Source organism: Patagioenas fasciata, chromosome 3, assembly GCF_037038585.1.
Source record: "Patagioenas fasciata isolate bPatFas1 chromosome 3, bPatFas1.hap1, whole genome shotgun sequence".
In the NCBI taxonomy this organism is placed as follows: Eukaryota; Metazoa; Chordata; class Aves; order Columbiformes; family Columbidae; genus Patagioenas; species Patagioenas fasciata.
In genome coordinates, this window is record NC_092522.1 from 77,372,563 (window position 1) to 77,384,792 (window position 12,230).

The 12,230-nt window shown below is 38.9% G+C and overlaps 1 protein-coding gene across 2 annotated transcripts in view; it reads left to right on the forward strand.

Annotated features, from left to right (window-relative positions):
* CDK19 (cyclin dependent kinase 19) overlaps positions 1-12,230 on the forward strand; it is a 137,745-nt gene that overhangs the window by 21,435 nt on the left and 104,080 nt on the right. For both annotated transcript variants that reach the window (XM_065834115.2, XM_071806642.1), the window contains exon 2: positions 1,993-2,068. In XM_065834115.2, the coding sequence (XP_065690187.1) occupies positions 1,993-2,068 (76 nt within the window). The remainder of the gene's footprint in view (positions 1-1,992; positions 2,069-12,230) is intronic.

A 12,230-nucleotide genomic window follows, 5' to 3' on the forward strand; every position in this document is an offset into this window, starting at 1 on the left:
TGAAAATGAAGGGCTGCTTAGTGGGGAGCAAAGAAGGAACCTGAATTATCGCATCAGTAGATCCTGGTGAATCCTTCTGTTTAGGAAGAAGACACATCCACTTCTGATGTTACTCTTGAAAATGTACTTCGTGAACAGGTTTTACAAGCTGTTACTGCAGTATTTGACCTGATTTTAGTAATGGTAACTTCTTAGGCTTTCTTTTGCCCTTGAAAAGTTTTGAGTGTTTCTTTCCCTCCCTGCTGCCCCCCCGCTTTATTACATAATCAGAAGTTGTGTTTAAAATACTGTGGTATGAGGCAATGTCATTTTAGTTAGCATAGAGGAATAAGAGTTTGGTTTAAGAGAGTCCAACATGTTACATTAATTTGTCTTGTATGTTGGTTGTTAAGATTTGCATCTAAATATCTGAATGGGTGAATATTTTGGGGGTAGTTGCAAGGCATGTTGTAAGTTGCCATCCTTACCATTTCTCCACAGAAAAGCTGCACAGAATAATAATGTATTTCTTTCTTTGGCAGTTCCAAAATCATTTAGGTCCCCTCAAAGTAACCCATTCCTTTAGTTTCAGCTGCAGGAGGATCTTCTGTTATTCCAAACCTATCTGGAGAAAGAGGCCCTTCAAGGCTGTAGCCAAACAGGCTTGGGCTTGCTTCCTTAGAGATCAATATTTCACCAAATCTCAAACACACTGAAACAACCTGCTTGAAATAAAGCAGATTGAGAGAGGAACAACTATTTCCGAGTTAAGATGCAGCACCAGAACTCGGGTTTCCCAGTTGGAACAGCTGCTGAGGGACCTCTGCTTCAGAGGTGGATTCACTTTTTGCAGAACTTGCAGCATGTTGAGTTTTCATGTGCAGTCAGAATACATCTGGAATTTTTCTTGTCACAGTTTTGCTTAAAAACCATAGTGCAAAATGGAAGCCAAGCACAGTATTAACTATAGATATGCATTATGGATTTAACTGCCACTGAGAATTGCTGAGGAAAAACACTGTAGTTACTAATACATGTAGGCAGTTAGAGCTTCTGGTTGATCACATTCTTCTCCTCAGCCACTTCTCATGCTATGAAATTTAGAGATGGGAACGGCAAGGAGGCTGGAGTTGGGCAGGACACAGACCTCTAGTTAAAAAAACAGAGAGGCTGAAACTAATTCAAGTTAATTCTTCAACACAGCAAAATAAAATGGCTTGGGAACAGACGAAGGGGAAACTGAAGTCTACCAGAAATGCCGTAGGAGGTGTATATCGGTGCTTATCAGCTTCTATCCGTGACAGCCAAATCCTGCGAAACCTTACTGTCAGCAGTAAGCTGGTTATGTTGTATCGCAAGGGCTTCGAGGTACTCCATCATTTTCTTGTTCTGTTGGTCTTCCCTCTAAGTCTCTTCAAACTGTGACTATTTAAGAGGACAGTACCGTGTTTGGGCTGAACACGTTCACGTTCTCTGGCTTTGTGCTTCAGAGCACACGGTTTCATGTGCTGTGTCGGGCTTTGTCAGCAGCCAGTGCTTATATAATGAGTATAATTAGTTTAAAGTAGCAATATTTCACAAGTAAAAGTGGATTGACAGTGGCTCGTAAAATCAAGTAAGAACCTTGTGATTTCTAGGAGAGATTTCCAGGCATGAGATGTGACTGTGTGGCTTTTTCATGATAGTAGACAGTATCCTGGGATTTCAGGAAAAGTGTCCTCCAAAATTGTGTGTAGACATATTTGCAGTTATCTGTGTGGTTTCAGAGAGAAATGGGTATCGGTTAACGAAGTTTCCTTATGTAGAAGTTTTTGCTTAGAATTTTTGAATTCTGTGTTAAAAGGAAATCTACTTTTAATATCGAAGTGTAATTTATCCATAAAACCAGATTGACTTTTCAGCTTCTTGATCCAGACTAAATTAAAATAAATTATTATAGTATACTTGTATTGATTGGTGTCATTTAAGTCAGAGCTAAAAACATTCCTCTCTATTTTTTTTCTTTGTGTACAGAAAAGATGAAAAGGAGTATGCACTGAAGCAAATTGAAGGTACAGGGATATCCATGTCGGCCTGTAGAGAGATTGCAGTAAGTCTACATAAATGAAAGTATTTTTACTGACATTATTATTCAACGGATATTTTATTTTCTCTGAATTAAGTAACATAAAGATTGTCGATATGTTTTCTTTAAAGTATGCAAGCATGAAAGTTACTCAAACATGAGCTTTCCTTAAAATGCTTTCTAAATAATACGTTATTTTTTTTTTTCTTAGTGGAAAGAGGTGTTCTTGCTAGACAATGGTAATGCCTTTTTCTGGTGTAATTTTGTTTTAACTGCTATCATGTGTTGAGAGGGAAATACATGTGAACCCTCTAATGAAGATTTATTTTAAAAATTGGATGTTTTTAAAATGACTTGAAGGAAAAAAGTTCTGAAAGATTACAGCTGCCATTACAAGTCTGCTTGCTAATAATGTATTTTATTTCAGATTAATGGTAGCTTAGTCTTCTTTAGTACCCGAGAACAATTTGTTTTCCTCATTCCTTATTTGTTTTGCTAAGTACAGAGAAATTTTTTAGCAAAATTAAAACCAGCATTAATTGTGTTTTTATTATGTGTGTCTTAGGAGAAAAATGCATTCAGAAATTGCACACTTGAGCACAGTAATGCCTATCATTCCTTCAAAGTTGGTAAAAATTAGGTTTTTGTATATGAAGGTAGCATTTGATTTTTAAATGTTTATTTTATTGCTGAAAATATGCATTATTGTGGGAGATTTGAGGGATTTTATTGAGGTTGTTGTGTGGATGGGTTTCTATTAGATGGACTAGATGAACTAGTCAAAGGAATTTCAAGGCCAGGCCGAAGGCTGAAAAACAGCATCCTGAAAAACAGCAGTGAGACTTGGGCGCGTGGACAGCTCGTGAACATGGACAATATCCAGTCAGCTAATGCATGCTTGCAGTATGGACGCATGATCAGGAAATAACTGCATATGTAAGGAGGCTTGTTTCTGTAACAAATGGCTTCGCTTGAATTCATATTGAATTGTGCGGAGTCCATGAGTTTTCGCCCTCGCACGTTACTGTCGAAGTGTTGGATAGAGAGTAAAATTTTGTAATGCAAGAATTACTTGCATTGCAGCAGAAGTGCACTAGCTTGATCAAATATCTGCCTTGTTTTAATGCTGTCACTATGTTGAAGGCTGTTGAAATGTATGTTAGGATTGTGCCTAAAGCTTTTTGTAATCTGGTAGTGTTGCATTGAAATACAGGATTCAGGTGTGCAATGCAATGTGAGACATTAGGAACTCAAGATGTTTGTGAACTGAACAAATAACTGTATAGTGTAGTGCCCACAGTAATTCTGTATGAAGAGACTTAGCAGCTAAAACTACTATCCTTTTAAAGTGCTTATCATTATAAGCTCAAGGTCAGTCGTGGGTTCGAGAGGTGGCTGCATTGCTGCCAGTTACTTTGCACAGAACCTACCCAGTGACCCTTTTGCTATAATTTCTGCCTTTGGAGGAAATAAGAAATCCTCTTTTAACATCACTATTAGAGTATATTCTTGTTACTATAAAGTTGGTTTTGACAGCATTGGGGGGATTTTTTTGTTTCTTTGATTCTTGTCCTTAGCTTATTTTAAATTGTATGACCATGTAGATGATGTGTGGCACAGTCCAAAGGAACTTTCCTGTTGTCATGATAGCATTGTGGTGTGGAGCTGGTTCTGTCGTACTTGGATCACAACATCGTGAGGAAGTAGAGAATGTAATTTTTTTGTTCCTCTGATGATACATGACCATTTCAGTCTTGATTTTAATTTAAAACTCTTTTTTAATTATGAAACTTTGTGCAAAGTTCAGAACAACCTGGGAAATTTCACAACTACTGTGCAAGTTGCTTGAATCCTCTCAATGGTTCTTCCTGTAATTCATCCTTGAATATATATTTTACTCTTCAGACTTGACTGTAGAATTCTAAAACCTGAGATAATGTTGTGAATCACTGTTTGCCTCTGAAATTTCAGGTTAGTAAAATATTAGAAATGTGAAAATGTAAAGGTGAAATAGTTGAAAAAGAAATATCAGCTTTTTGTTATACAGAAACAGGCAGAATCAAATGTATTTTCCATCAAGAGAAGCAGACTTATAGTTAGTGCATTAATAGTTAATCTTGTACTTAAAGGATTAGATGATAGATAACAAAGAAGGTAATGTTTACTGATTAAATAAAGATTATCAGCCTGGAAAAAGAGGCTATGTTAAAATGTCATTAGTAGTTCTTTTGACGTTCAAAAAGCCCCTTACAACCACCAGCTCTAGCCTCCCCAATGCTAAAAAATCCTCAAACCCCACTCCTTCTATGGGAGCTGAGAAAATGAAAGAAGCAGCAGTGCACATGGTTCTGTGTGTGTGCAGAATATTTTATTAGCCTGAGGACACTTGATGATGTGCTCAAGAAATACTTTACTGAACTAAAAGGCATTTGGTTTTACAGTCTGAGACCATTTGATGTGTAGTATTGCTTAGACACTCTTAGTAGGATCTGCTGGCCAACTGTCCCTCGGAGAAAGGGCTGATGGCTCCTCTCTTTTGATGTTACAGATCAAGCTGATCTGTCTTTGCTTAGGACTTTGAAAAAAATAAGACTTCTTTTACCATTATTAATATGAGCTCTTAATGGAAAAAGGCTTATGTCAATGATAACTTCATATGGGCAGTGATTCCTGGGGCAAGTGATGACTACTTTCTTTCAACTGTAGGGTGATACCTGCTGAAGAAATCCATATTTCAGCCAATTCTGTTGCACTGAATATGACAATACTAGAGGAGATTCTATTATGCTAAAGAATTGTGGAGAGGAAAAAAAAATCAAACTAATTTATTTCCTGTAACTTGAGTCTATTCTGAAGGTAACTGAAATGCCAACTACTTCTGTGTTCTTGTTATGAGGCAGATTATTGCTGGACTTAAGCAATAGCATTTTTGAAGAGTAGAGCTGAAAAATATGAATGAGAGTTATGAAAGAGTTTTCATTTTTACATGATTATTTAGTTAACAAATGTGATACTTCTTTCAGCTCAAGACTTGTGTTGGCTTATTTTGGATCCAATGATGAATGGAAAGTTTTCCTTATTGCTTGAACATCATGGTGGGATTTCTAATTCTTTCTGTAATGTGGTAAAAAAAAAAAAAAATTCCTGAATTCCTAGAGCTATTTGTAACCAAAATGGCTCTAGGAATGTGTTAATTCGGTTTGCATTGTAGAAGATGGAAGAGAAATAAAATACATTTTTAGACATTAAGGCCTTAAGAAAACTCTGTTCCTTTCCATTCAGAAGGGGAACATCCAAGCATGTTCATTGTAAGGTAGTTTAAGGATCCATTAGAAGCCTGTGCAGCAAAAGAGCATGTGATTTTGAACTGGATGCTGGGACAGAGTCCATCCTCAGTGAGTTTGCAGTTGGCACAAAACTGTGAGAAGTGGCTGGTACACCAGAAGCTTGTGCTGCTGTTCAGAGGGGACCTCAACAGGCTGCAGAGCTAGGCTGAGAGGAATCTGATGTAGTTCAACAAAGGGAAATGTAAAGTCCTGCGCCTGGGGTAGAATAACTCCGGGCACCAGTACAAGCTTTGGGCTGACTGGCTGGGAAACAGCTCTGCGGAGAAGATACTGGAGGCCCTGGTGGACATCAAGCTGACCACTGGCAAAGACAGTCGACAGCATCCTGGGCTGCATTAGGCAGAGTGTGGCCAGCAAACCAAGGGATGTGAGCCTTCCCCTCTAATTCAGTACTGCTGAGGCCACATCTGGAGATCTGTGTCCAGTCCTGGCCTCCCCAGTGCAAGAAGGACGTGGGGCAACTGGAGTGAGACCTGTGCAGGGCCATAAATATAATAAAGGGGCCAGAAGATCTGACAAATAAGGAAAGGCTGAGAGAGCTGGGACTGTTTAGCCTGGAGAAGAGAAGGCTTAAGGATCTTATCAAATACCCAATGACAGGGAATTAAGCAGTGGGAACCAGACTCCTCTTGGTGCCTGTTGACAGGACAGGAGGTAATGGACACACATTTGCAATACATGAAATTCCATCTGAATATGAAAGGACACTTCTTCACTGTGAGGGTGATCAAACAGGTTACCCAGAGAGGTTGTGAAATCTCCATCTGTGGAAATCCTTAGAAGCCAACTAAACACGGTCATGGGCCGCCTGCTCTACCTGACCTTGCTGGAGCAGCGAGGTTGGGCTTAGATCACAAGAGGTCCCTTCCAACCTGAAAGATTCTATGATTCTATAAAATAATCTAGTATTTCTGTCCATTTAGTAGAAATAGAGCCATGCCTTTCAGGTGAATTTCTAATAAGCAGATAAGCATTTTGTGCTAATAAAATAACATGATTATACACTACTCGGCAGTGAAATACAATGCAGAAACATTGGTTTGGTAACTTGGAATAAAAACTGCAAGTCCCTCTTGTATCCTGAGTTGCTCTTCTGAGGTTCCTGACTGATCACTGAAATAAGGTATCTCAGGCAGTGTTCTTGGAAAATTTTTGAAGGGTCTGAGCTTTATTCCCAAATTTATTTTTGGGGTCTGCTTGTCACCAAAATACATGTTTAATCTAGTACAACAGTTCCCTGGTATGAGTTGCACATATTTCTTAAAGATAAAGCACCAAAACAATGCCATATGGTTTTCCTCTGACAAACAGTCAGTGTCTTTAGTGTGTTCTGGCTGTTCTCTTACTGAGACAGTTGCATGTAAGTATATTAAATATAGTAGGTCCTGCAAACGTCCTGCAAACCAACGAAGTATTTGTAACAGTCACTTGCACTGCAGTGAATAAAGTCTTGCTCTGCACTTCTTCTTAACCCAAAAGAGGATGGTTTAAGAATGTAGTTTCTGAAGATCTTTTTTTCCCCTCTAAAGCTCAGCCTGTGGGCAGAAATGACTACTAAATACTAAAAGCTTAATGTGAACCAGTGACTTGAGTTAGGTCCTAGGAGGCTCTTCTGTCAACTCCTGGTTCTTTCCAGCTTTTCTCTCCACTCCCAACACTTAGAACCTCCCCTCTTCCGAGGAAAAATTACCAACTCTAACCATCTTCTCTGTAAATAGTGATCTTAATTCAAAACTTCTTTGGATTTTTCTGTATCAGTGGGGTTTTTTATAGCTCAGTAGCCTTTTTTTCTCTGAGGGAAAAAATTATGCTAAGCTATTACAGATGATTTAAATGGGAGAGGTAGAGCCACAAACCAGCAGCATTTCTCTCCTTGCCTTGCTTAAGAATGCCCTGAATTACTGCGGGTTTGCCCTGCGTGAATGGTGGGTCTGGGACACATAACCATTTTAGCAGCCACATCCCGTGCCGGTGCGTGCCAGTCGTTAGTGCAGCTGCCAGAAGCTGTTCCTTCTGGGAGACCTTGAAACGTTGCCAGTGTGCTGTGGGACACTAGTGGGAGCATTAATTGGCGTTTGTGTTCATACTTGCATTGGTGGGTATAGGCTAAAATAATTCAGACTGTAATGTTACATGAGTTACTGAAAGCTCCTTCGAACAGTGTAGTATGCACAAATTATTCTCTAGGCTTTTTGTTTATTGATGCAATATATATTACAAAGTGCTAGAGGGTACAAATATTTTGGCATCCTCAGTTTCTGAGGGTGGCCAGGGTTTTAGAAGCCTTACAGGTTAAACAACAGGTTTTTGTAACCTCTTTGTCAGGTCTCTTGAGCAAGGCTCCCTCTTGCTGTATTTACGTGCTGCTTTTCCACCTCCCTGCTGTCCATGGTCTCCTTTTGCACACAGGCAGCTCTTCTGGGACTGTCTCTCCTTCCTCTTGGCTTTGGGGGTGTGTGGTGTTGTGATGGTGAAGCTGAGCCAGGGAGGTCCTGCTAGACTTGCTGTCTCCATCTGGAAGCACTTTGTGCCTTTGCCCTTGCTGCTGGCAGCAGGGGCACTCAAGGGGACAAGTCGTGCTGCGCTGGTAGAGCTCGTAAAGCTTATTTGCGTTTACCTCTGTCAGGTGTTGCATGTCACTCACAAGCTGCCCTCAACTCCCTGGTTGGAAACCGCTTAGTCAAATGAACTAAATGTGAAGCTACTTAATTTCAGACTGTGGATCAGACTGGCCTTATAAACCATTTGACCTGTCTCTGCATCACTTAAGAATGCAGAAAGGATCAGCTATACAGGAATAATGATAACTTTTCACTGTTAATAAAACACTTTGAAGATTTCTAATGCCATTAGCTCTCTCCAAATACAGTTACATCGAATTTCATAATAGGTACAAGTGCTCTACTTTGGCTATATTGACCTTTTATTTGACCTTGGCTATCACAACAGCTTGCCGTATTTACTGTTATGTAGGAAAATAGGTTTTCAACCTTGGTCCCTGGCTTTGTTTAAAGCAAGGTTAGGTAAAATGAGACTTTAAAAAAGTTGTGTTTCTGAGTACATTTGCTGTAGGAGATTCCTTTTGAATGTCAAAACTTCTTTTTCCTTGCCAAGACAATATAAATATGTAGAATATTTGGCAATGCAAAAACTCCCCATAAATTCTCTCCTAACTAATTAGAAAAGATTGTCAGATTTGTTTGTGGAAACTTTGAAACTCTACTCCTTCTTTCAATAGCTGGAGGTAGTGCAATAAGTATAAGATCAAAACCAAAAATTGTAAGGGATCTTTATTAGAGAGTTAAGGCATGTGTTGGCTAGAAGTGTCTCTGCATCGTGATTTTAGAAGTATGAATCAGCTGGAAGGAGGTTTTTGGTTTAGCCACATTACAACTCATGTTTTGCATGCCATAGGAAGAATAACAGCTTTCTGCATTACATGGCCTAATCTTGTATAATCTGTGTAATTTAAATGCATTTTGTGTAAGGGAATACCTAAATTCCTGCTTTGGTTATTCTTCAAAAGAATTCTGTGAGTATTTTTTTAATTATTATTTTGTTGTATCTAACAGAACACGTAACTTCATTAAATAAAAAAATACACAGGTAGTAAATCTGTAGTATAAAAAGAGATTTTCATTTTAATCAATGAAGTTGCCTTTTTTCTTACTGGCCCATAAAGACACTGTAGTGTTTATGAAAATAAGTTTTGCAGCCTGAAATATAATTTTTTGTCAAGTATAATAATGGTAACAGAAGTAGAGCATCTGAAGCAGCGTCAGCTCCATTGCCCAACTACAGCCACCTCCTTCAGCAGTTCAATGGCAAAAAAGAGCATGCAGGGAAGAAAGAAAAAGGGGAATGCTGCTTTTAGCACAATTCCTTTCTAAACACAAAATTTGAAGCTTTTTTTTATACAGAGGTTACTTTCCTGTTATTAAAGTTGTGTCTCTGCTCAAAGCAGGAGAACAATATCAACAAATATATGGCAAGTATTTTAAAAAGAAGAAGAAAAAGGAAGCTGTTGCCCCATTCTAATACAGTGTGAACTGAAGAAGCTTTTGTACGAATCTGGTACTTGACATCAGTTGGGATATAATCCAAATTCTCAGTGCAGCTGACTGGGCAAAATGGGTGTTCAGTGCTGTTCAGGCTTTGTTGTTCACTTCTCATCTTGAATATTCTGAGAGCAGACAAATGCAAAACCAACTGATGGTGCCTTCAACAGAACTGAACAAAAAAGCAAAGCCAAGCCTCTTCAGGTTAAGCTGTAGGCAGCAATGCACTGAAAGCAAATAGCTGCTTTATCACTCAGATAATGTAGAACAGAGTTGCAGATAATGCAGGAAAGAAATTTTTAAATACTTATTTGTCAAACTTAAATACTGCCTGCAAGACTGCATGCATGTGTGCACATAGGAACATTTACTGATGTTTCAGAGCCTCAGCTGGAATATTTTGTAAATTTGGGGTTATAGTGTCATAAATCTATCTTTTTCTCTTCTGTGTCTTGTTCTCTTTCTCATTACATGTTTTCCTTATGTTCCTCTGTTTGTACTTTCCTGTAGTCAAGAAAATAGTTTATAGGTGTTTTCAGTTTATTCTGTGTGGAGATATAAAATTGTTTGAAGGGTATATTGACTTTATGTGACTCTAGAATGTGCCTTTCTCTAATTCAGTATTACATGTGACTGTTTTTGATGCCTCGAACTGAGAGGCAATAGCATGGGTTTTCAGATGATGGATTCTTTTTAAGTTGGGACTTCTGTTTTCAGATACTGTTACTAGATAGCCCACTTCATTCAGCAGCAGGCTCACGTTTTCTTGTTCAGCCTTTCACAACCAATGTAGTAGCAGAAGCTCTTCTTGTTGCCCTCAACATTCCTTGCACGTGTCAATTCAAAGTGAGCTTCAGCTTTCCTGACACCATCCCTGCATGCCTTGGCAATGTTTATAAACTCCTCCTGTGTAACCTGACGCTCTTTGCACCCCTCCGTATACTGCCCTCCTTGCACTGGAGCTCTGGCAATCTATGTAGCCAAGCCAGTCTCCTGATACTTCTGTTTTTTAATAGATCTGCAAGCTTTACTCAGCTCCTTTGCTCTTCAGAGCTGTTCCCCATGGCCATGCACCAGTTCCTTCAAGAAGCTGAGGTCTGTTCTCCTGAAGCAGGGTTTGGGGTTCAGGAACTTCTCTGAGTTGTAGAGGAGACTTCATCTGATGCCCCATCCTTATCAGATGGTTCTGTAATGTACACCCAACACAATTTCATCCTTACTGGTCTCTCTGCTGATCCTGATCCGCAAGCTGTCTGAGGCTTCTCTGCGCCCAGTGAATCTGTGAGATAGAAATAAAATGTTATTAGTAGTGCCCAAACTGAATATATTAATACAGAACAGAGATGGCTGCATTGAAAATGGAGCATCAATGGAAAAATCCTCAGGGCTTGATCAAATGTTAGTAAAAAAGTTGCTCTTTTTCAAGACATTGTTTGACATTGGTTTCAGCCCCATGTGTGGCTGAGTGGATAGTGTTTTTATTCTACCGTCGTATTTTACTCTGCAGGTTTTTGTATGTAAATTGTACTCACCTTTGTTGTTGAAGGCAAGATGTCACATCACCTTTCACTAAAACTTTCTTCATTTTGAATTTCATTCTGTTAAAAGCTTCAGTGTGATATTTGCTTTCTTGTGAACCTCTGTGCCTTTTTTTATGGTAAGCTGAAAAATTACTTGTTTTTAAATACAACTTCCCCTGTATCTTATTGAGACTTTTCCTGTCTTTACAGTGACTTGATACGTTATTTTGTGGGGATTTCGAGACACAAGAAGGCTTCTTGTTTCCATACCATAGTTAACAGTAGAATCGTCACTAAATAGATAGCCTGGATGTCTTTAATTCTGTGATGCATCTTGTCCATAGGCTTACAGTGGGAGGTTTTTACTATGTAGACTTTGCTTAGTTTGCATTTTGATAAGAAAGTTGTGAGCATTGTGGTTTTGTTCTCTGTTCCATTTGACCATCTGACTGGCAAAATGCTCCTGCCTTGTAGAAAGAGCATCGTGCTCATCCCTCCCATCTCATTAACAGTGTCAGGATGCTTCCTTAAACCTGCCTGTTGCCTGTATGAAGCACATACACCTCTTTGTGGGTGTATGTATATGCTTAGTATACTTGACCTTGAGCTTTTTCATGTGCAGCCACCCAAGGATACTGAAGTTAGGCTAGTCCTGACAGGCTATGCTATTGGAAAAAGTTATCAGTTTTTTGAATATGTGAACAGTATACTGGAAGAAGCTATCAGTAGAATAGTTTTGACTATAGGCAGTTATGAAATATGAGATCTGCTTCCAGTTCTTGAAGACATTTGAGGAAGCCTCTGCCTTTTCTTTCTGTGCTAATGAACTTATCCCATCCCATTGCTCCTGCAGAGTTTCTCAGCTCTCGTTCTTTCCGTATTTTCACTTGCTTATTAGATTACTCTAGTTTCTTTTTTACCTCAGTCGCCTATTGTACTATTTTCCCTGCTTTCTGCTCCCTTTATCTCCAGATGTTTTTAATATTTACAAGCAATATAGTGATTTCCTGTCCACTAACTCTGTCTTGGATCCATTTTTGTTTGACTTCTCTAAGCTTCTACTCTAAAGAAGCTTCTTATTACTGTGATTAATGATCTTTCTCTGACCGAACTCTTAAGTTTTGTTCAGTATCCTCATCTGCCTTGGTATCTTCGCACTTCAGACTAATAATTGTTTCTTCTTTTTTGACATGTTATTTTTATGTATTAGCGATTTGTTCTTGGCTAGGTTTTATCTAGTCTGTTTTATTTTTCTGAGAAT